This window comes from Thamnophis sirtalis, unplaced genomic scaffold (assembly GCF_051295495.1).
Source record: "Thamnophis sirtalis isolate CommonGarterSnake01/CBP01778 unplaced genomic scaffold, rThaSir2_p1.2 scaffold_13, whole genome shotgun sequence".
Classification (NCBI taxonomy): domain Eukaryota; kingdom Metazoa; phylum Chordata; class Lepidosauria; order Squamata; family Natricidae; genus Thamnophis; species Thamnophis sirtalis.
Window position 1 is genome coordinate 3,702,318 of NW_028261393.1, and position 24,611 is coordinate 3,726,928.

Genomic DNA, 24,611 nt, shown 5'->3' on the forward strand with positions numbered 1-24,611 from the left:
CATTGCAATTTTTTTTAAATTATTATTATTTATTATCAAGGACTGTCTTCTTTTCAAACGCTGTTTGAAGGCGCGTATTCAAATAGTTCCAATATTATACCGCAAGAGGCGCTAATGCCAAGTAAGGGCAAGGCAAGGTCGGGAGGAGTTTCACTTGTCACGACTGAGCATGCCCGAGAATACGCACATGCGCAGTCTCAGCAGGTCGCGGGAAGGTCCTTTCGGCCGTCTTGGGGCGGCGGGGAGTCACGTGACACGCGTAAAGATGGCGGCGCCGGCGCTGGTGAGTAGTTGGGGTTTTTTTTTTTGGTTTGCTTTTCGTGGCAAACCCGTTTCAGAACAAATAGACCGGATTTGAACTCGGCACCTCGGTTTTCGATGAAGGGCAAGGCAGGAAAATGACTCCCAGGGGTGTCAGCCCCTCCTTTAGCTCCCCTCCCTCCTTGTCCACAGGTATTTTGCATTATTAGATGTTTATTTTGCCTTTATTTATGTACCTGTGCATGTGTGTTGCTTCAAAACTCAGGCAGCCGGAGCTGCACACCTGTTCCCTGAATTTGGGAGGGAAAAAACACGTTTACCTTTGCAAAAGAGCTTTTCCTCCTGAAAATGCAGGTAGTCCTCGATTTATGACCACAAGGGAGTTCCCCCCACTATTTCTTTTGCTAAGTAAGACCATTGTTAAAGTGGATTTCTTTCTTGTACGGGGGGTGGGGGCTAAGTGAATCACTGCAGGTGTTAGGTTGGTAACACGGTCGTTAAGTGAATCGGGCTTCCCCCTTGACTTTGCTTGCCGGAAGGTTGCAAAAAAGGGGATCCCGTGACCACGCAGCAGCCGTCACAAACACGAGTCGGTTGCCGAGCGTCTTGAATTTGGATCACGCGACATCCACAAGGATGCCCCGGCGGCCGTAAGTGTGAAAAATGGTCATAACTTACTTTTTTCAGTTCCTTTGTAAATTCGAACCATCACTAAGTGAACTGTTGTAAGGTGAGGACTAGCTGTACCAATCAAGTAATTCAGGCAAAGCAAAATGGATTTTTTTAAAAAGAGGTATGTGAAGTTTTTTATAGGGGGGGGAGAAACAAATGATGCATAGTACAGTCAGTACATGTGATACACCAGTAAGTAAATAAATACTAAAAGTCATAGTTTGCACATGAAGTTTGAATAATCGGAAAAACTGATTCTAGATAACCATCTACAAGGGGCAAATTTATGGGCCACCTCACCTTTCTCCCAGCTAGGTTAGTATCTTTCTTGAAAGTTGCAAGCGTATTCAAGGTCTTTCAGGCTAACTTCCTATTGTGTGGTTGCTGAAAGTGCAAATTCGGGCATGCCTAAAAAAATAATCTCCGTTAAAAGAAAAACATGCTTTCTTATAGATTGTCTGTATTTGTATCCTGCCTTTTATTATTTTTACAAATAACTCAAGGCGGCATACACAACACGCTTCCCTCCACTTGTTTTCTCCACAACAACAGCCCTGTGAGGTGGATTGGGCTGAGAGAGAGAGGGACTGGCCCAAAATCATCCAGCCATCTTTCATACCTAAGGAGGAACTACAACTCATAATCTCCTGACGATTGACCCAAAGTTACCCAGCCAGGTTTCATACATCAGGCAGGACTAGAACTCACTATATCTCGGTCATTTGGCCCAAAGTCACACAGTTGGTTTTTATGCCTAAGGTGGGACTAGAACTCACCATCTCCCGGTGATTTTCATGCCTAAGACAAGACTAGAACTCACCATCTCTTGATCATTAGCCCAAAGTCACCCAGTTTTATGCCTAAAGTGGGACTAGAACTCACAGTCTCCTGATGATTTTCATGCCTAAGACAGGACTAGAACTCACCATCTCTTGGTCATTGGCCCAAAGTCACCCAGTTGGCTTTTATGCCTAAGGTGGGACTAGAACTCACAGTCTCCTGATGATTTTCATGCCTAAAACAGGACTAGAACTCACCATCTCTTGGTCATTGGCCCAAAGTCACCCAGTTGGTTTTTATGCCTAAGGTGGGACTAGAACTCACAGTCTCCTGATGATTTTCATGCCTAAAACAGGACTAGAACTCACCATCTCTTGCTCATTGGCCCAAAGTCACCCAGTTAGCTTTTATGCCTAAGGTGGGACTAGAACTCACAGCCTCCTGATGATTTTCATGCCTAAAACAGGACTAGAACTCACCATCTCTTGCTCATTGGCCCAAAGTCACCCAGTTGGCTTTTATGCCTAAGGTGGGACTAGAACTCACTGTCTCCTGGTGTTTTTCATGCCTAAAACAGGACTAGAACTCACCATCTCTTGCTCATTGGCCCAAAGTCACCCAGTTAGCTTTTATGCCTAAGGTGGGACTAGAACTCACAGCCTCCTGATGATTTTCATGCCTAAAACAGGACTAGAACTCACCATCTCTTGCTCATTGGCCCAAAGTCACCCAGTTGGCTTTTATGCCTAAGGTGGGACTAGAACTCACTGTCTGCTGGTGATTTTCATGCCTAAGACAGGACTAGAACTCACCATCTCTTGCTCATTGGCCCAAAGTCACCCAGTTGGCTTTTATGCCTAAGGTGGGACTAGGACTCACTGTCTCCTGGTGATTTTCATGCCTAAGACAGGACTAGAACTCACCATCTCTTGCTCATTGGCCCAAAGTCACCCAGTTGGCTTTTATGCCTAAGGTGGGACTAGAACTCACTGTCTGCTGGTGATTTTCATGCCTAAGACAGGACTAGAACTCACCATCTCTTGCTCATTGGCCCAAAGTCACCCAGTTAGCTTTTATGCCTAAGGTGGGACTAGAACTCACAGCCTCCTGATGATTTTCATGCCTAAAACAGGACTAGAACTCACCAACTCTTGCTCATTGGCCCAAAGTCACCCAATTGGCTTTTATGCCCAAGGTGGGACTAGAACTCACAGTCTCCTGATGATTTTCATGCCTAAAACAGGACTAGAACTCACCATCTCTTGCTCATTGGCCCAAAGTCACCCAGTTAGCTTTTATGCCTAAGGTGGGACTAGAACTCACAGCCTCCTGATGATTTTCACGCCTAAGACAGGACTAGAACTCACCATCTCTTGCTCATTGGCCCAAAGTCACCCAATTAGCTTTTATGCCTAAGGTGGGACTAGAACTCACAGTCTCCTGGTGAGTTTTTCATGCCTGATGAGGGGCCCAAACTCCCTCAGCTGTTTTTTGGTGCCTAAGGTGAGACTAGAAAATAGTAATTTGTGAAGCTCTAAAAAATACTTGCTGTGTCCCAAAAGTGCTTTTTCCAAAGGCAATGGGGCTTTCTTGTGTTTTTTTCCTTAAAGACATTTCGCTTTCTCATCCAAGAAGCTTCAGAACCTTCTGGGATGAGAAAGCGAAACGTCTTTAAGGAAAAAACAAGAAAGTTCCGTTGCCTTTGGAAAAAGCACTTTTGAGATAATCATAGCGTGAATGACTGAGAAGCTCCCTAGATATTTATTTGCTGTGTAGCTAAAAATGCTGGCCAGCTGGTGGTGCTGTTAATTGACGATGACCGTAAACTCAACTCAACTAAACAACAAGAGTTTCTTTCTTTGTAGAAAATGTTGCTTCTGCTTCCTTCTCTTTCCAGCTCCGGCAAAGCAAACGTTTGACCTCCTTATGCGTCGGCTGTCAGTTTAGCAGCACGTCCAAGGGTCTTTCTTCAAACCACCAGAAAGGTGGGATATTTCAGTATCTCTCCAGCCGCTTCTACGACATTGAAACCTTTGTCGAAATTGGCCGGAAATTAAAGAGATGGAAAATGGAAAAAGGAAACAAGTAGGTGGACCTGGGAGGACTCTTAAGAATCTCCCTTTAATTCCTGCTATAGTAGTGGATTCCTGCACTGGACAGAGATGGATTAGATTCCAGCATGGTGGCTGGGGAATTCTGGGAATTGAAGTCCGTGCATCTTTAAGCATGCTGGGGAATTCTGGAAATTGAAGTCCATTGGTCTTTAAGCATGCTGGCTGGGGAATTCTGGGAATTGAAGTCCTTGCATCTTTAAGCATGCTGGCTGGGGAATTCTGGGAATTGAAGTCCATTGGTCTTTAAGCATGCTTGCTGGGGAACTCTGGGAATTGAAATCCTTCCACCTTTAAGTATGCTGGCTGGGGAATTCTGGGAATTGAAGTCCTTGCATCTTTAAGCATGCTGGCTGGGGAATTCTGGGAATTGAAGTCCTTGCATCTTTACGTATGCTGGCTGGGGAATTCTGGGAATTGAAATCCTTGCATCTTTAAGCATGCTGGCTGGGGAATTCTGGGAATTGAAGTCCTTGCATCTTTAAGCATGCTGGCTGGGGAATTCTGGGGATTGAAGTCCTTGCATCTTTAAGCATGCTGGCTGGGGAATTCTGGGGATTGAAGTCCTTGCATCTTTAAGCATGCTGGCTGGGGAATTCTGGGGATTGAAGTCCTTGCATCTTTAAGTATGCTGGCTGGGGAATTCTGGGAATTGAAATCCTTCCACCTTTAAGCATGCTGGCTGGGGAATTCTGGGAATTGAAGTCCTTGCATCTTTAAGCATGCTGGCTGGGGAATTCTGGGAATTGAAGTCCATTGGTCTTTAAGCATGCTTGCTGGGGAACTCTGGGAATTGAAATCCTTCCACCTTTAAGCATGCTGGCTGGGGAATTCTGGGAATTGAAATCCTTCCACCTTTAAGCATGCTGGCTGGGGAATTCTGGGAATTGAAGTCCTTGCATCTTTAAGCATGCTGGCTGGGGAATTCTGGGAATTGAAGTCCTTCCACTTTTAAGTATGCTGGCTGGGGAATTCTGGGAATTGAAGTCCTTGCATCTTTACGTATGCTGGCTGGGGAATTCTGGGAATTGAAATCCTTGCATCTTTAAGCATGCTGGCTGGGGAATTCTGGGAATTGAAGTCCTTGCATCTTTAAGCATGCTGGCTGGGGAATTCTGGGGATTGAAGTCCTTGCATCTTTAAGCATGCTGGCTGGGGAATTCTGGGGATTGAAGTCCTTGCATCTTTAAGCATGCTGGCTGGGGAATTCTGGGGATTGAAGTCCTTGCATCTTTAAGTATGCTGGCTGGGGAATTCTGGGGATTGAAGTCCTTGCATCTTTAAGCATGCTGGCTGGGGAATTCTGGGAATTGAAGTCCATTGGTCTTTAAGCATGCTTGCTGGGGAACTCTGGGAATTGAAATCCTTCCACCTTTAAGCATGCTTGCTGGGGAACTCTGGGAATTGAAATCCTTCCACCTTTAAGTATGCTGGCTGGGGAATTCTGGGAATTGAAGTCCTTGCATCTTTACGTATGCTGGCTGGGGAATTCTGGGAATTGAAATCCTTGCATCTTTAAGCATGCTGGCTGGGGAATTCTGGGAATTGAAGTCCTTGCATCTTTAAGCATGATGGCTGGGGAATTCTGGGAATTGAAGTCCTTGCATCTTTACGTATGCTGGCTGGGGAATTCTGGGAATTGAAGTCCTTGCATCTTTAAGTATGGTGGCTGGGGAATTCTGGGAATTGAAGTCCTTGCATCTTTAAGCATGCTGGCTGGGGAACTCTGGGAATTGAAGTCCTTGCATCTTTAAGCATGATGGCTGGGGAATTCTGGGGATTGAAGTCCTTGCATCTTTAAGTATGCTGGCTGGGGAATTCTGGGAATTGAAGTCCTTGCATCTTTAAGCATGCTGGCTGGGGAACTCTGGGAATTGAAGTCCTTGCATCTTTAAGCATGCTGGCTGGGGAACTCTGGGAATTGAAGTCCTTGCGTCTTTAAGTATGCTGGCTGGGGAATTCTGGGGATTGAAGTCCTTGCATCTTTAAACATGGTGGCTGGGGAATTCTGGGAATTGAAGTCCTTGCATCTTTAAGCATGCTGGCTGGGGAACTCTGGGGATTGAAGTCCTTGCATCTTTAAGTATGCTGGCTGGGGAATTCTGGGGATTGAAGTCCTTGCATCTTTAAGCATGCTGGCTGGGGAATTCTGGGAATTGAAGTCCATGTGTCTTCAAGCATGCTGGCTGGGGAATTCTGGAAATTGAAGTCCTTGCATCTTTAAGCATGCTGGCTGGGGAACTCTGGGAATTGAAGTCCATGCGTCTTTAAGCATGGTGACTGGGGAATTCTGGAAATTGAAGTCCTTGCATCTTTAAGTATGCTGGCTGGGGAATTCTGGGGATTGAAGTCCTTGCATCTTTAAGCATGCTGGCTGGGGAATTCTGGGAATTGAAGTCCTTGGATCTTTAAGCATGCTGGCTGGGGAATTCTGGGAATTGAAGTACACACATGACATATGGAAGTTTTCCATAACCGACAAGAGTTTCCCACAGAGATTTTTTTTATACCTTTTCCACCCACAGGTATGACATTGGCCTACACCAGCACTATGGCAGCGATATCGGAGCCGCCATCTTTGTCCTGAAGCTGCAGGGAGCCATTCGGTATGTGCAACGCCTATTTCTATCCACCGCTGCATTGTGGGAGGGTTGCATCCTTTCCTCTCTCCTGACTTAAGCTTCCCTAAAAAGCACAAGGCAGATTCCTGGTCCCGACAAAACCCCTTTTATTAAACGAATGTGAATTCCTCTCATTCCCATTCAGCCAAGGCCTGGCAAATAGTCTTTCAAAGGAATATTTATGACCACAGACCTTATCTATCTTGGAAAGCTGCCATGTGAATATTTTCCAAATGAGGTGCTTTTGCAAGGAAAGACTTTGGCACAGAGTCTCTGAGATTCACGGGCAGATCTCCACACTCCTGAAATGAATGAATGAATGAATTGTCTCCTGCAAACTCCACTCCCCTTCAGCTCCTCTTTTACTCCCTATGGGAGGGGCCATTCACCTTCCACATGTGACTTTACTCCCAAGTCGACCCTGATTTCTGAGCTGTTCTTTTCTTCTGGCAACTCTGCGCATGCGCGCACTGGGAACAGGCTCCAGCTGTTCTTCTGCCTCACTGATGTCTGATTCCGAAGGCAGCTGATAACTGGCATACGGCTCTGGCCCTCTCTCTGCCTCCGATGCAGAGCCCTCGTCCGTGACTCCAGGACTGGCCCATGTTCCTCCCCAACCTCCTCACTGTCCGACTCTGCTGCGAGATCCTCTGGCCGCACACAACACTCCCAGACACCTGGATTCACACTTGACCACAATATTTGTGGCCTTAAAATTAGGTGGCAAACTTAACGTCAACTGTTTCAGCAGAGAAGATTGTAAAAACAATGCAGGCGGGATATGAATACAAGAAACCCTCGACGTAACAATCACAAATTGAGCCCAACATTTTTATAGTTAAGGGAGACCTTGGTTAAGTGACTTTTTGCCCCATTTTATGGCCTTTCTTGCCACCGTTGTTAAGCAAATCTGGCTTCCCCCTTGACTTTGCTTGGCAGGAGGTCGCAAAAGGGGATCATGGGACACCTCCCCAGGACACTGCAACCGTCATAAAGACGAATCAGTGGCCAAGAGTCTGAATTTTGATCACATGATCACGTGGGGGCCACGAAGATCGTAATTGTGAAAAATAGTCGTAACTCGCTTTTTTTTCATTGCATTGTAATTTTGAATGGTTGCTAAGAGAGTTGTTAAGAGTGGTGCGATGGCGTAGGGGTGGAGCTCTTGCCTCACAATCCGGAGTCTGTTAGTTCAATCCTAGGTAGAGGCAGAAATTTCTCTCTCAGTTCTCACAATGAGAATATATCTGCCAAATAAAAACTCCGCACTGGCGACAGGGTAGGGCATCCGGCCAGTAAGCACTCAGCTCCATTCAGTTGCCCAGACTCCACCCTGCAAAGGATTATGGAGTCATTAAAAGAAGAAGATGATGATGCTGACTGAGAGAACGGTTATAAAGCGAGGACTACCTGTAAATTAATAAAGCAGCCATTCATCTTTTGTATCTTCGCTCCACTTAGTGTCTTCCGTTCCCCAACAAAAATGTGAAATGCAGCCGGCTGCCATAAATCTGGGGCCTCCTCAGTGGCTCCTCCAGGACCTTGTGGGCTTCCTATCCCAGCAGCCCAAAAGTCTGGAGAACGGCAATTTGTCATCCTCGATTTACGACTGTTCATTTAGTGACCATTCAAAGTTACAACGGCATTGGGGAAAAAAAGTGACCCAGGAATGATTTTCCTACGAACGTTTCGCCACCCCCAGGCTCACGTGATCCAGCTTTGTGACGAGGAAGGCCATAAAGTGAGGCAACACTCACTTAGCAAATGCCTCACTTAAGAACGGGGAATTGTGGGCTCAGTGAGGGCCGCCTGTGTTGAGATCAGGAGATTTTTATTTTTATTTTAAAATATAAATATAAATAAATATAAATATAAATATAAATAGCCGAGGTGGCGCAGTGGTTAGGGTGCAGTACTGCAGGCCACTTCAGCTGACTGTTATCTGCAGTTCAGCGGTTCAAATCTCACCGGCTCAAGGTTGACTCAGCCTTCCATCCTCCTGAGGTGGGTAAAATGAGGACCCGGATTGTTGTTGGGGGCAAAATGCTGACTCTGTAAACCGCTTAGAGAGGGCTGAAAGCCCTATGAAGCGGTATATAAGTCTCACTGCTATTGCTATTGCTACATCCATCTACCCCAAAGTAAATATGAAAGTCCTTCATACAAAGAAGGCATGTGCCGAGGTGGCACAGTGGTTAGAGTGCAGCACTGCAGGCCACTTCAGCTGACTGTTATCTGCAGTTCAGCGGTTCAAATCCCACTAGGCTCAAGGTTGACTCAGCCTTCCATCCTTCCGAGGTGGGTAAAATGAGGACCCGGATTGTTGTTGGGGGCAATATGCTGACTCTGTAAACCGCTTAGAGAGGGCTGAAAGCCCTATGAAGCGGTATATAAGTCTAACTACTATTGCTACTGCTATTGCTATTATCCCCCACCCCGAAAAACAGATTTATTTTGCTTTAGTTTCCAGGACCAAATGGATTGGTATCGCCAGGACCCTAAAGGGGAAGAAAACATGGATTTTACAGATTATTGTGGGAAATCCTTGGAAGGCATCGACCTCAGCAGCTCCTTCATCAGTTACATCGGCCTGAAAAACTTCGGTGAGAAATATCAGCCTACGTTTGGGGCCTAGGAAGGTTTGGGTGGCAGTAACTCCTTGCCCCCTGCCCCTCCTTCCCTCCTATTCCTCTCCCTCCCTCTCCCCCTTGTCCCCCTCCCCCTCCCTCCTTCCCCCCGTCCCCCCTTCCCTCCTCCCCATATTCCACCCTCCTCCTTCCCTCTCCCCTTCGTCCCCCTCTCCCATTCTGCCCATTCCTTCCTCCTGCCTCTCCTTCCCCTCCTCCTCTCCCTCCTTCCCATATCCCCCCTCCTCCTCTTCCCCCTCCTTCCCCTTGTCCTCCTCCCCTATTCCTCCCCTTCCTCCTCCCCTCCTCCCCTCCTTTTTCCTCCTCCCTCCCTCTCCTCTTCCTCCTCCTTCCCATATTCCCCCTCTCCACCTTTCCCTCTCCTCCCTCTCCCCCCTCCCCCTCCCACATTCCTCCCCTTCCTCCTACCCCCTCCTCCTCCCTCTCCAACTCCCCTATTCCTTTCCTTCCTCTTTCCCCCTACCTATCTGCCCCACTTCCTCCTTCTCCCTCCTCCTCCCCATTTCCCCTCCTCCCTCTTCTTCCCCATCGTCCTCCTTCTCCTCCTCCATTCCCTCGTCCTCATTACCCCTTTCCCTATCCCCCATTCCTCCCCTACCTCCTTCCCCCTGCCCCTCTCCCCCACTCCTTCTCCCCCATTCCTTTCCTTCCCCTCGTCCCCCCCACCCTATTCCTTTCCTTCCTCCTCCCCCCTACCCATCCGCCCCTCTTCTTCCTGCCCTTAGTTCCTCTCCTCCCTCTTCCCCATCCCCCTCTTCCTCCTCCCCTCCCTCCCTCCTCCTCCTCCTCATTACATTTCCTCCCCCTGTTCCTTTTCCTCCTCTTTATGGGATGCTTGACACAGCAAATTCCCATTCTTTACTACGGCTGGTGGCCGCAGCTCAGACATCACTTGCTAAACTTTCATGGGTGGAGGTGGGGGGGTGGATGGGTAGACTTGACAGTGCGTGTCTCTCCCCTCCCCGTCTGGCACCACAGCCACGACCACACCCCAGCTGGCTGCCGTGTCACACTTTCATCATCTGCACCCCATAAATTTTAATGACTTCTCCTTCTTCTCCCCTCCGTGAGTTATAGGGCCATTTCCAACCTTTGCCCCATATGTTTTTTTCAACGCAAACGATCTCCGGCGTTTCCCAGATTTTTCTGGTTGTGCGTTTGATTTTGTGCCCGTTTTCTTTTCTTTCTTTTTTAAAATAATTTTTATTGGACAATTTTCTTCATTTTGTTTCACAATTTCAATCTTTACAACGCTCTGGTATCGGTAGATCTACATGGGGCTACCCCTGAAAAGCGTTCGGAGACTACAGCTAGTCCAGAATGCAGCCGCACGAGTGATATTGGGTATACCGAGATACACCCATATTACACCTGTCCTCCGCGAGCTGCACTGGCTGCCTATTGGTCTCCGGACGCAATTCAAGGTGTTGGTTATTACCTTTAAAGCCCTACATGGCTTAGGACCTGGCTATCTGCGAGACCACCTACTGCCATACACCTCCCAATGGCCGATAAGATCCCACAGGGTGGGCCTCCTTAGGACTCCGTCAGCCGGACAGTGTCGGCTGGCGGGGCCTCGGAGGAGGGCCTTCTCTGTGGCTGCTCCGACCCTGTGGAATCAGCTACCCCCAGAGGTCTGGACCTTACCCACTCTCATGGCCTTCAGGAAAGCTGTTAAGACCTGGCTGTTCCGGCAGGCGTGAGGCTGTTGACCTTATTATGTAGGGTCCAGCCCTGATCAGAACGTATGCGTGTTGGGGAATTTTTAAATTATTTTTTATTTTTATTTTGCTTTCTTTTCTTGTTCTTTGTAAGCCGCCCGGAGTCCTCCGGGATTGGGCGGTCTATAAATCTAATAAATTGAATTGAATGTTACTTACCTTATGTTTTTCCTTTCCTTTTATGTACGTATCTATTTAATACAGCGTGCTATTATTATAACTACATCATATTGTGTATTACATCTTCCTTTATTTGAACGTTCTTTATCTTTGCTTCTATTCTTAAGCAATTATACCAAATGTGCCCCAAATTAGATAATATTCCGTTTCTCCTCTTTCTTTCATTTCCATTGTTAGCCGATTATCCATCTCTGCACATTCGAACACTTTTATCACCATTCCGTCAGAGGGGATGCTGTCGTTTTCCCTGTCTTGCGCATGTATGATTCTGGCTGCTGTTGTTATGTGTCGCATGATATATTGCCGTGATGGCGAAGCTATGGCACGCATGCCACAAGTGGCAGACTGAGCCATTTCTGAGGGCACACGAGGCGTTATCCTGTCAGTTCAGCGCACACGCGAGTGCCGGCCAACTGATTTTTGGCCTTGGTTTTTGGCCGTTTTTTCGCCCACTGGAGGCTCCGGGAAAGCCTCATGAAGCCTCCGGAGGGCGAAAAACCACCCAATGCACAAACCAGAAGTCCTAGAATGGACTTCTGGTTTCTGTTGGGCTGTTTTTCACCCTCCAGAGAGAGAAAAACAGCCCAATGGGCAACCCGGAAGTCCGTTCCCGAACTTCCGGTTTGTGCGTTGGGTGGTTTTTCGCCCTCCGGAGACTCCTAGAAAGCCTCTGGGCCCTGGGGGGGGGGTCGAAAAACTGGGCCCACCGGAAGTCGGAAAATGGGGCGTTTCCAAACTCCGGAGAGCCTCTGGGTCAGGGGGAGGCCGTTTCCCCCCCTCCCCAGGCTCCAAGAAAGCTGTGCATGCATGCATGGAGCAGTGGGGGTGGGTGGGAATTAACGCATGCGCAGGGGGTACAGTGCAGGGAGGCGTTAAATTATGGGGGTGGACACGATCGCGTGCTTTTGGCACTCTAGGCAAAAATGGTGGGCCATCCCTGTTAGATTGTGTTTTTCTACAGTCGTTTCCTCTTAATGCGCCTAATAATAATCCCGTGTCCGTCTTCAATCTCCCCCAATCCCCTGGATCCCCCCCACAGCGAACCTGAAAGGCCTGAAGCACCTGGACCTGAGCAGGTGCCCTCTCATCGACGACTGGTGCCTGAATCTGCTGCACCCCTTTGGTTCCACCCTGCAGACTTTGTCTTTGGCCGGCTGTCCCCGGATCACGGAGAAAGGGCTGCCTTGCCTCCACCACTTTGAGTAAGTGCAGCCGTGTAGGGGCAGAGGGTCTGCATCCCAGGGAGGCTTCTTCACTCCAGGGCTGGGGAAAGAGAGAGAGAAGCAGAGGTGGGGGTTTTCCAGGGAGCGCCAAGCGCCTTAGATGGTAGTGCGAGTCATTGCGTCCTTGAGTTGGAAAGGAACTTTAGAGCTTTAGGGATCTCCAACCTTGGCCACTGGAAGACGGGTGGACTTCAACTCCCAGAATTCCTCAGCCAACCTTGGCGACTTTAAGACTGGAGGACTTCAACTCCCAGAATTCTTCAGCCATCCTTGGCGACTTTAAGACTGGAGGACTTCAACTCCCAGAATTCCTCAGCCAACCTTGGCGACTTTAAGACTGGTGGACTTCAATTCCCAGAATTCCTCAGCCAACCTTGGCGACTTTAAGACTGGTGGACTTCAACTCCCAGAATCCCTCAGCCACCCTTGGCAACTTTAAGACTGGGGGACTTCAACTCCCAGAATTCCTCAGCCAACCTTGGCGACTTTAAGACTTGAGGACTTCAACTCCCAGAATTCCTCAGCCAACCTTGGCGACTTTAAGACTTGAGGACTTCAACTCCCAGAATTCCTCAGCCAACCTTGGCGACTTTTAAGACTGGTGGACTTCAACTCTAGTCCCGCCTTCGGCATGAAAGCCGACTGGGTGACTTTTGACCAATCACCAGGAGACGGCGAGTTCTAATCTTCCCTTAGGCATGAAAGCTAGCTGGATGAGTTTGGCCAATCCTTTTTTCTTAGTCCAGCCCACTTTGCAGGGTCGTTGTTGTGGGGGAAATTAGGAAGAAGAAGTCATATCATATCACCTCGAGCTATTGCTAAAAACAATTAAGGCTAGAAATAAAAATGAAATCTTTATCTTTTCAGAGAAAGGGGAGGGGGGAAGTGTCAATGGAAGCAACGGGAAAATCCCTGTATTCATTTCTTGCAGGAATTTGGAACGCCTGGATGTCTCCAGTCTCCCTTCTGTTTCTCACCCGCTGTTAATTCGGATTCTCCTGGAAGAGATGCTGCCCCGGTGTTACATTGTGGGGATGGACGACCAGGATGACACGGACTCTCCCACCGAGCCGGAAAAAGAACGGATTTCCCCCACGCTCAGCGGGGTCTCCACTTGAACCGGAAACCAAAACAGTTCTTTAAACCTTCGCGTCCCTTCTCCGCACCCCTTTGATAAGACACCCACGGACACTGTTGTTTTAAAGCCGACAGTTGTTGACCAAGCTCGTTGTGGATTTTATGAGACACAGTCGGCGCAACGGATGTGGCCCCAGGCGGGGGAACCTCTAAAGCAGGGGGTCCCCAAACGTAACCGTGGCACGACAAAACCGCGCTCGACTAAAGCGCGCCCGATTAAACCGCGTCGCTGACGTCATCAACAGGGCGACAACAGCGAGCACGGAGAAAGAAGGGCGCTTTAAATAGCGCTTTGAAAGCAAGCCGATTCAACTTAAGGTAAGGGTTAGCTTTAGGGTTAGCTTTAGGGTTAGGTTAAGGGTTAGGTTTAGGGTTAGGTTAAGGGTTAGGTTTAGGGTTAGGTTAAGGGTTAGGGTTAGGTTAAGGGTTAGGTTAAGGGTTAGGGTCAGGTTAAGGGTTAGGTTTAGGGTTAGGTTTAGGATTAGGTTTAGGGGGTTAGGTTTAGGTTTAGGGGTTAATTTTAGGTTTAGCGTTTACAGCGTGCTTTTTTCTCCGCGCTGTTGTCGCGCTGTGATGACGTCAGCTACGCGGTTTCGTCGAGCGCCCTTTAGTCGAGCGCGGTTTTGTAGTGGAACCAACTTAACCACTTTAAGACTTGTGTAGGAGAATTTGGGAGTTGAACACCACCAGTCTTTTTTTAATTATTATTATTATTTTATTTTTATTACATAAACAACACATACACACAACAATGAAAAAACAAAAAGAAAAAAGAAAAAAAAACACACAAAAGAGGGGGGGGAAACCCCATCATCACATACAGCATGTAGTTTGGTTACAGGTGTTTTAACATTTATCATTCTTATACATTGATTATTTCATTTAATAGGTCATAATATACAGTTTGGGTTGCTTTGTTTACCATCCCTTCCTCCTGTTATAACACCACCTTAAAAGTTATAACACCACCTTAGAAAAGAAAAGAAAAGTGAACTCCACCAGTCTTAAAGTGGCCAAGTTTGCAGACCTCTTGTTCTAAAGCAGTGTTTCTCAACCTTGGCAACTTGAAGATGTCCGGACTTCAACTCCCAGAATTCCCCAGCCAGCGAATGCTGGCTGGGGAATTCTGGGAGTTGAAGTCCGGACATCTTCAAGTTGCCAAGGTTGAGAAACACTGTTCTAAAGGATGCCAATGATTTCATTTATTTTTATTTTTAATGGCAGTGGGATAATAAATGGGCTCTCCCTATTTAGGGGGTGAGTTAACGCTGGAGGGGGGATCGTTCCCCACTTTTTCAAGGATTGCTTTGAATAGATCACTTTAAAAAAAAATAGTTGTACCTTTGATTCAATGAACGGAAAAGCTGAACGATTCCCTTGATGATGTACTAAATGGGCTGCCTTCAGGTTTGGATATCCAAACAGCTAGAGCAGGGGGTCGGCCACCTGCAGCTCCGGAGCCGCATGTGGCTCTTTTGCGGCTCCCTGATGCTCAAAATATATCTCCCAACCGCCAATGTGCCACCCCTGCCAGCATAATATTTATTGAGCTTTTCGAGCCCCAGTAGGCCAACCGCGGACAAATCCAAAAAGAGAAACGTTTCAGAAGAAAGCAGGACATTTAACGCATTACACGGTTTAGCAGTAAGCAGTAAATAGTAACAAGAGTTGGAAGGGAGCTCGGAGGTCATCTAGTCCAACCCCTACTCACGCAGGAGACCTGAACTGCTGACCTTTCTGATCAACAAGAAAAAGTGAATGTTGCAAGGCTTTTTCAACACTAAACCACTCGGCCTTTGCTGAAAAATATCTGGATGGGAGATGAGAGAGAGAAAAAAAAAAACATTTTGGGACGGATGTGGAAGGTTGATTTGAGCAAAAAAAATAAATAGCAATAGCAGTAGACTTATATACCGCTTCATAGGGCTTTCAGCCCTCTCTAAGCGGTTTACAGAGAGTCAGCATATTGCCCCCAACAATCCAGGTCCTCATTTTACCCACCTCGGAAGGATGGAAGGCTGAGTCAACCCTGAGCCGGTGAGATTTGAACCGCTGAACTGCTGATCTAGCAGTAGCCTGCAGTGCTGCATTTAACCACTGCGCCACCTCGGCTTCTTGAAAATCATTTCAAGAAGTGGATGAAGTCTGCAAATTCAACTCCCATAGGATAATTTCGTTGGCTGTTCACTGAGTTCATAAACGCAACGCACTATAGGTATTTTTTATACGTAGCATAAAGGTTAAAAAAATGATATAGGCAGTTATCGTTTTAGATGTTTTTGTGCCTCAGGGCGGTTTAATTTCCCCGTGGGAAACGGGTCCAGGTGGCTCTTTGAGTGTTTAAGGTTGCCGACCCCCTGAGCTAGAGAGAGAGAGAGAGAGATGGGAAAAATGCCCTTGAAGAGGATCGATCGTCACTTTTGGATTCGAATTTGGATTAAAAAGGGAGATTTGCTGGAAGAGAATTAAAATAAACAATTTTTTAAAAAAAGAATCCCCCAGAATCTAATTTTGCCTTTCAGGGAAGAACTCAGATTGGCAGGTAAAGGTACTTGCACTTGTCGTTCCCGACTCTAGGGGGCAGTGCTCATCTCCGTTTCAAAGCCGAAGAGCCCACGCTGTCCGAAGATGTCTCCGTGATCATGTGGCCGGCATGACTCAACGCCGAAGGCGCACGGAACGCTGCTCCCTTCCCACCAATTCCTATTTTTCTACTTGCCTTTTTTTTACCTGCTTTCGAACTGCTAGGTTGGCAGAAGCTGGGGCAAGTCACGGGAGCTCACTCCGTTACGGGGCGCTAGGGATTCGAACTGCCAACCTTTCCGATCCACAAGCTCAGCGTCTTAGCCAGCGGTGGGTTGCAAATATTAGTTACTACTGGTTCGGGCTTGCTCCCGCGCGCACGCAACGCTTCTGCTCTGAGCCACCACGTCCCTAGATTGGCGGGTAGACTCCTTCTGAATAAGGAGGTTCTGCTTCTCGTGTGTCAGCTGGTGTTAAGAGGTAGGGTGTTCGCTGCTTTTCAGGTGGCAGCTGGGAGGGTTCACCTTGAAGCCTTCTCACCTGGGGAAGGGAAAAACAGCTTTCCCTTCTTCCTCGCTCTTTTACATATGCAAATAGATGCTGGTTTATCCTGGCTCCTATCTGCTTTCCCCCCCTCCCCTTCTACCCGGTGCTTTACCCATTAACCATCTTGGTTTACAAGACCTGTCCTTTCTCTCATTGTCATCAGGTGAAACTCCCATCAGGGGAAGGTGATTGATACCTCCGGGGGTGGAAAGCCGCAGCTGCGAACCACCTGGGCTGCCATCCATTGCAGGCACTGGATGAAAACAATCTTTTTTATTATTATTATTTATTTCTTGCAAGCGGGGACACGCCTCGGTGGCGGGCCGGCGAGCAGCCAGATCCACCTGAAACCGCCCTTTACGGGGGCAGAATAAGGGAGAAGGCGTGGGGGCTGTTGCGGCCTGCCCCGTGCGTTCTTTACACACCTGCGCGCAACACTTTCTGCACAGCTTCGGTCTCCTCTCCCGGAGGCCTTTCGGGTACGTGAAGGTAGGAGGGACCCGTAACGCCAGGAGGGGCGGCTGGGCGAGTTCATCCTGCAGGATCTTCCTCCTTTCAGCCCCAACGCGTCACCTGTAGCCAGGTGAGCTTTTCAGCCTTAAGTCAACCTTGCACGGTGGTGATTGAAGAGTGACTGGTGGTTCTCGCAGCTCCCTGGCTCGTAAGAGGGCTGAGCTTGTCGATCAGAAAGCTTCGGCAGTGCGGCGGTTCGAATCCCTAGCACCGCGTAACGGAGGGAGCTCCCGTGACTTGTCCCAGCTTCTGCCAACCCAGCAGTTCGAAAGCAGGTAAAAAATGCAAGTAGAAAAATAGGAACCACCTTTGGTGGGAAGGGAACAGCGTTCCGTGCGCCTTCGGTGTTGAGTCACGCCGGTCACATGACCCCGGAGACGTCTTCGGACAGCGCTGGCTCTTCGGCTTTGAAACGGAGATGATCACCGCCCCCTAGAGTCGGGAACGACTAGCACAGATGTGCGAGGGGGAACCTTTACCTTCAGTCCTCGACTTGCAACTGTTCATTTAGCGACCAAAGTTACGACGACACTGAAAAAAGTGAAGTTACGACCACTTTTCCCACTTAAAGACCATTGGAGCCCCCCTGTGATCAAACTTCAGACGCTCGGCAACCGGTTCCTCTTTCTGTCCTGGGGTCGCGCGATCCCCTTTTGCGATCTTTCTACGAGGCAGCGTCCTTGGGGAAGCTGGATTCCCTTAACAACCAGGTTGCTAACTTGACCCAACCGCAGCGATTTGCTTAACAACAGCGGCATGAGAGGTCGTAAAACGGGGCAAGGCTGACACTGAACCAATGTCTCGCTTGGCAACCTGACAAATGCTGGGCTCCCTTGTGGTCGTAAGTCGAGGACTTCTACTGTATTAGTTCTGTAGTTAACACCCCCTTCCCCCCCCCCCCCCCCCGGAATCTCTCTGCATTCCCCCTGCAAGATTAAGAGGGTGTGTGTGTGTGTTTGTGTGTGTGTGTGTGAGAGAGATAGATCTATCCCAGTGTTTCTCAACCTTGGTAACTTGAAGATGTCCGGACTTCAACTCCCAGAATTCCCCAGCCATCTTTTCTAGCTGCTGACATTTGAGTCTGGTGGAGGAATTCTGGGAGTTGGAGTCCACGCTTGTTGTAGTTCAGTGTTTCTCAACCTTGGCAACTTGAAGATGTCCGGACTTCAACTCCCAGAATTCCCCAGCCATCTTTTCTAGCTGCTGACATTTGAGTCTGGTGGAGGAATTCTGGGAGTTGGAGTCCACGCTTGTTCTAGTTCAGTGTTTCTCAACCTTGGCAACTTGAAGATGTCCGGACTTCAACTCCCAGAATTCCCCAGCCAGCGGATGCTGGCTGGGGAATTCCTGGAGTTGAAGTCCGGACATCTTCAAGTTGCCAAGGTTGAGAAACACTGATCTATCCCTTTTAAGATGTGAGCTCTCTCCCCCACCCCCCATTCTAGAGAAAGAGCCAAGTGTCGTCATCCCTTATTTTTAACCGTCTGCATCTTCTGCCGCCTGCCCAGATCACGGTCCTTTTTAACGCCTCCTTCGGCTCTGGTGGGTTCCGAAATAGAGGTGTTAAAACTGTAGGTGATTAAATTGTGCAATGAGCACATGGCTCCTCTGACACGCTCCCTGCCTTAGAGTGGCAAGTGCCATGTGCGTCCTTCCTTCTTCCTTCCTTTCTGTCTTGCACAATTCAAACAACCTCTTTCTGGTGTTGGTTTTATCCTTCTTCCTCCTCCCACCTTGTCATCCTTCCTTTCTTTCCTCTATTTCCTTCTTTTCTCTTCCTTCTTTTCTTCCACCTTCCTCCCTCCCTCCTTCCCTGCCTTCCTTCTTTCCCTTCCTTCTTCTTTCTCCTCCCTCCCTCCCTGTCCTTCCTCCTTTCCCTTCTTCCCTCACCTTCCTTCCTTCTTCTCTTCCATCTTCTCTTCCTAATTTCTTCCTCTCCTTCCTCCTTTCCCTTCTTCCCTCACCTTCCTTCCTTCTTTCCCTTCCTTCCTTCCTTCCTTCCTTCTTCTCTTCCTAATTTCTTCCTCTCCTTCCTCCTTTCCCTTCTTCCCTCTCCTTCCTTCTTCTCTTCCTAATTTCTTCCTCTCCTTCCTCCTTTCCCTTCTTCCCTCACCTTCCTTCCTTCTTCTCTTTCATCTTCCTTCTTTCCTCCCTCCTTCCCTGCCTTCCTTCTTTCCCTTCCTTCCTTCCTTCTTCTCTTCCTCTTTCCCTCCCTCCCTGTCCTTCCTCCTTTCCCTTCTTCCCTCACCTTCCTTCCTTCTTCTCTTCCATCTTCCTTCCTTCCCTCCTTCCCTGCCTTCCTCTTTCCCTTCCTTCCTTCCTCTCTTCCTCCTTCCCTCCCTCCCTGTCCTTCCTACTTTCCCTTCTTCCCTCTCCTTCCTTCCTTCTTCTCTTCCTTTTTCTAATTTCTTCCCTCCTTCCTCTTCTTCCTTCTTTCCCTCCTTCCTTCCCTCCCTCCCTCCCTCCCTCCCTCTCTTTCTTTCTTTCTTTCTTTTTTAAATTCTTGGCAGGCCTGCTGTGGTTTGACGGCTGACAAGTTTGTGTGAGTTTTGGTCCCCCGCCCCCTTTTTTAAAAGATGCCGTTATATGTTAAGCTTTGCCAGGGAAATAAGGCGAGTGACTAAAAATGGAACTTTTTCGTCCCACCTCTGAGTGTCGCCCACAGCTCCTTGGCTTCCTTGCAAAGTGTGTCTGTGTCGACTGTCCTGGGCACCTTCTGAAATTCATCTTTTAAGCATCTCTTGGCTGCCATTCTGGGTTTTCATTTTTTCTTTCTTTCCCTTTGGGAGAATTTCTTCACTGGAAGAGCTTCTTCTGTTTCTCCTTAGAAAGAGGGACACAGGGCAGTCCTTGACTTAACAACGCAAAATATGAGACAGTTGTTAAGTGATTTTGGCCCTGTTTTACCACCTTCCTTGTTATGGTTGTGCTACTCGGTGCCTGATTTTCGGCTGACAAGACTCTCCTAATAGATCTTGTTAGGATTTTGGTGCAAAGGAAATCCTTTTCTGGTTAATTCTATTTTTATTGAATTTATTCATCGCCCCTTTTGCTGTCCCATAACTAAGTGGCTTACAGTCAGGCAAAACAATATTAGAAAAGGCTGTGAGTTCTAGTCCTGCCTTAGGCATGAAAGCTGGCTGGGGGGGGGGTTGAGCCCATCGTTGGGAAACAGTGAGTTCTAGTCCTGTCTTGGGCATAAAAGATGGCTAGGTGACTTTGGGTCCGTAACTAGGAGACGGTGAGTTCTAGCAGAGGTGGGTTGTCGGGCCTGAAGCCATCTTTTCTTTTGGACCTCTGGCCTGCCACACTTTCTATTATTCTGCTATGCGTTTTCTATGGTGGGAAAATGGGAGTTGGGGATTGTACAGAGTTAGATGCTATGTAGCCATAACAACATTCCTTTCTAGAAAGCCAAGGTCATCCTTTGTCTCTCTGCACCTCTGCACCTGACTGGAACTGGATGGGTGGAAGCTGCCAGCATGGCGGTGGATGATTGGACCTTGTGATGGACTTGTGGGTGTGGGGGGGCAAAATCTTGAATTTCCAACTGGGTGGGGAAAACCGGGAAGCTTTCAGATTCAGGGTTTCCCAGATGTGTCAACATGGCTCTCTTCATAAATTGGAACTTTGAGGAATCCTTTGCCTTGGACTCTGATTTAATTTTGGGTGCTATTTGGAACCCTGACACTGGGTTTGCTCCTGGTTCGGCCCAGATTGGGCAAACCAGTAGTGGCAGTGGTGGGAGGCTCTGCCCACCCACCCCAATGCTTCTGCGCATGCACACGTGCACGAGTGAACCAGTAGTAAAAAAAAAAATGGAAACCCACCACTGCGCCTTAGGTATGAAAGCTGGCTAGGTGACTTTGGGCCGATGATCAGGAGGCGGTGAATTCTACTCTCGCCTTAGGCACGGAAGTTGAATTCTAATTCTGTCTTGGGCGTAAACCTGGCTCGTTGACTTTGGGTCAGTAGCTAAGAGACTGTGAGTTCTAGTCCCACCTTAGGCAGAAAGCAATTTGGATAACTTTGGGCCACTCACCAGGTGATGGTGAGTTCTAGTTCCCCCTCAGGCACGAGGGGGCGATATGCCGACTCTGTAAACCCGCTTAGAGAGGGCTGAAAGCCCTATGAAGCGGTATATGTCTAACTGCTATTGCTATTGCTTAATCAGTGGGTGAATTTGCGCCAGTCCCTACCCTCCCAGCCCAGCCCACCTGTCCGTGTTGTGGGGAAAATCGGAGGGGGAGGAAGGTTTATTATCTATGCCCATCACCTTGAGTTACTTATGAAGCAAATAAAAGGCAGATTTTAAAAATCCGTAGTAGGATAATAAATGTGTTAAACTTAATCATGCCCAACCCCATCCTAAACTACAATGCCCTCTCCTTGATCTGGATTGGATTGGATTGGATTTATTACATTTATATGCCGACCTTTTCCCCGAAGGGGTCAGTCATCTGCTATGACTCCCTTGGCAATCTGTGCCATTTCCCCATCGGCTTTCATTTATAGCATCATAAAAACCTGGTCACGCAAATATATAAAGCATTTGCTAAGTGCTTTTCAGCGTCCTGGGCAAAGTCTTCCGTCCTTGTTTTGGATGCTCGCATCTTTTTCCAGATAAGTTAGCAAAATAACACGCACCAAATACTACTCTTTGAAAAGAACCCGATTAAAGGTTGATAAGAGACCTGGGCTGTCTTGTTTTATTACTTAAAGGTTGAGAGCTAAATGAACAGCCGGTTTGACACCAGCGCAGTGCTTTTTTCAGCCCTGGCCACTTTAAAAGAGGGGTGGACTTCAATTCCCAGAAACCCCCAGCTAGCCTGAATGTCAGCCACTGGAAGAGGTGTAGACTTCAAGTCCCAGAATTCTTCAGCCACCTCTTCGAGTGGCTGACATTGAGGCTGGTTGGGATTCTGGGAGTTGGAGTCCACACCTCTTCCAGTCGCTGAGATTGAGGCTTGCTGAGGAATTCTGGGAGTTAGAGTCCACACCTCTCCAGTCATTGAGATGGAGGCTTGCTGAGGAATTCTGGGAGTTGAAGTCCACACCTCTTCCAGTGGCTGAGATGGAGGCTGGCTGAGGAATTCTGGGAGTTGAAGTCCACACCTCTTCCAGTGGCCAAGATGGAGGCTTGCTGAGGAATTCTGGGAGTTGAAGTTACATGTTTCCCAGTCGCTGAGATGGAGGCTGGCTGAGGAATTCTGGGAGTTGAAGTCCACACCTCTTCCAGTGGCTGAGATGGAGGCTGGCTGAGGAATTCTGGGAGTTGAAGTCCACACATCTTCAAGTTTCAGAAATCAAGACACACCACCATAAACCAAAGGAAAGCTGGAAGATCGCACGCACAGTGGCAGTCTCACTTAGCGACTGCTTCACTTAACGGCCAAGTCGCCGGTTCCAATTGCGGTTGCTAAAGGAAATTACCTGTAACTTATTTCTTGCAAGCTGAGAGAACCAACCTTCAAACCTGCAATGCTGCCTCTGGAGAAACCAGCATTTCTGGTTCTATTTGCATAACTGTACATCTAAGCGTAGGAATATTTTTTAATTTAAAAAGAAAAGCCTAGGAATAAAAGAGGCCGATGATTGGCTACCTCATTCTGGCTTCCGATGAGATGAAAAATCTGATTGGGAAGCATCTCTTAAGAGGCGGGGATTTCAGCAGGGCTGGCTGGGGAATTCTGGGAGTTGAGGTCCACACCTCTTAAAACTACCCAGGTTGACTGGCCAAGATTGTTGAGAACCCGAAAATAATTTTACACATAGTCCTCAACTTACAGCCACCATTTCGGTTGATAAATAAGACGTTTGTTGATTTTTTTTACCCCGGCCGTTAAGGGAATCACCCCACTTGTTAAGTTAGTCACTGGTGGTTAAGTCAATCTGGTTTCCCCATTGTCAGAAGGTCGCAAACAGGGACCCCAGGACCCAGGAGGGGCTGCAGCCGTCATAAACACAAGTCATTTGCAGAGCATCTGAATTTGATCAGGTCACCATCATAAGGGTGAACACAGGTCATAAGTCTCTCCCCCTCCCCCCCCCCCGTGCCGTTGTAACTTCAAGCAGTTAAACGAAATGTTGTAAGTTGAGGACTGGCTGTATTTATCGAAACAAAAGTCCAGGAATTTGGAATTTGGGAAGAATTTGCATTCGGAATCGGTTTTAGAGGAGCAGAAAATGCTTCCCTGGAAAAAAAAATTGCCGGCTTCTGTTCTTCCAATAAGGGAATGAGGCACATTTATTTGCCTTGCTAATGAGAATGTCCCAATCCTAAATCCTTCCACGATGCATAATTACCATTGGAATTTGAATGAATTATCCCGACGATCACCTTCATTTTTGAACCACCCTGAAACCCAAATGTGATGACCAAATCGATTCCTCGGCCAGCGCGAGGAGCTGAATAAAGCGGAAATTTTTTTGGGCAGAATCCAGATGTGGATTCCCTCCTTAACAGTAAACAATAAATAATATTTAATCGATGTAAATTAGATATTTTATATATTTTTCACACCCGTTGCAGCGTCCCCATTGCCACGCGATCAACATTCAGGGGCTTGGCTCATATTTACGACGGAGGCGGGGTTACGCGATCCGCTTTTGCGAACTGCTGACAAGCGAATTCCCACGCGGACATGCTTGTCCATTTCTCCCACGGCCCGGTTTCAAACAGGGCGTGGCCTGGCAGTGTTGTGCAGCCCCCCTCCCCCCCGGGGGTTGGGGACGCCTCCCTGCAAGAGCCGAGGTGGCGCAGTGGTTAGGGTGCAGTACTGCAGGCCACTTCAGCTGACTGCTATCTGCAGTTCGGCGGTTCTAATCTCACCGGCTCAAGGTTGACTCAGCCTTCCATCCTTCCGAGGTGGGTGAAATGAGGACCCAGACTGTGGGGGCGATATGCTGACTCTGTAAACCGCTTAGAGAGGGCTGAAAGCCCTATGAAGCGGTATATAAGTCTAATTGCTATTGCTATTTACCCCGTCCCTGCGAGGTGGTTTTTGCAAAACTGGTTCTCCAGCTTTTAGGGTCACATGGTGGGCAGCAGCCAAGAGTCACTTTTTAATTCTTGAAACGTTTTCTGTCCCCCGGGGGAACTCAGCTCGTTTGGCTGAATGGGGCGGCCTGCGGACTTCCCTGTGTTGCCCACCTGCCCATCGTCCATCTCTCTGGGCAGAAATCCTGCTGGAAATTTCCACCCAACGTTCTCCGCGATGAGTTTGTCCTGATTTCCTGCCAAGCTGCCGGGATTCTGAATGTGGGCTACCACATTTTGACTCACGCTTCCTTTCCTTGGAAAATAAGAAAGAGTTTAAACCTTTACCTGGCAACGCATGACAGGTTGTGTCCTCGAGTTACGACCGGAATGGATCCCAGAGTTCCCGTTGTAAGCCGAAGCACCCATGTGACAACTTTTTTGTGTGGCGGTCGTTAAGCAAATGTCATGGCCATTAAGCAAATGAATGTATTCCTATAGGCGTTTAGCAATAGCAATAGCAGTTAGACTTATATACCGCTTCATAGGGCTTTCAGCCCTCTCTAAGCGGTTTACAGAGTCAGCGTATCGCCCCCACAGTCTGGGTCCTCATTTCACCCACCTCGGAAGGATGGAAGGCTGAGTCAACCTTGAGCCCGTGAGATTTGAACCGCCGAACTGCAGATAGCAGTCAGC

General features: G+C 48.2%; 1 protein-coding gene across 1 annotated transcript; it reads left to right on the top strand.

Annotated features, from left to right (window-relative positions):
* Nucleotides 1-214: 214 nt before the first annotated feature.
* DMAC2 (distal membrane arm assembly component 2) lies at nt 215-13,440 on the top strand. The gene is made up of 6 exons (XM_087727537.1): nt 215-283; nt 3,611-3,798; nt 6,350-6,430; nt 8,909-9,048; nt 12,034-12,196; nt 13,149-13,440. The coding sequence occupies exons 1-6, from the start codon at nt 266-268 to the stop codon at nt 13,333-13,335; spliced, it is 777 nt and encodes a 258-aa protein (XP_087583663.1). The 5' UTR covers nt 215-265; the 3' UTR covers nt 13,336-13,440.
* Nucleotides 13,441-24,611: the final 11,171 nt, after the last annotated feature.

Bases quoted from the DNA above. Each gene is read 5' to 3' on its own strand.
- DMAC2 (XM_087727537.1), top strand. The intron at 6,431-8,908 runs GTATGTGCAACG...ATTTTGCTTTAG, and splicing joins AAGCTGCAGGGAGCCATTCG to TTTCCAGGACCAAATGGATT. The intron at 9,049-12,033 runs GTGAGAAATATC...TCCCCCCCACAG, and splicing joins CATCGGCCTGAAAAACTTCG to CGAACCTGAAAGGCCTGAAG.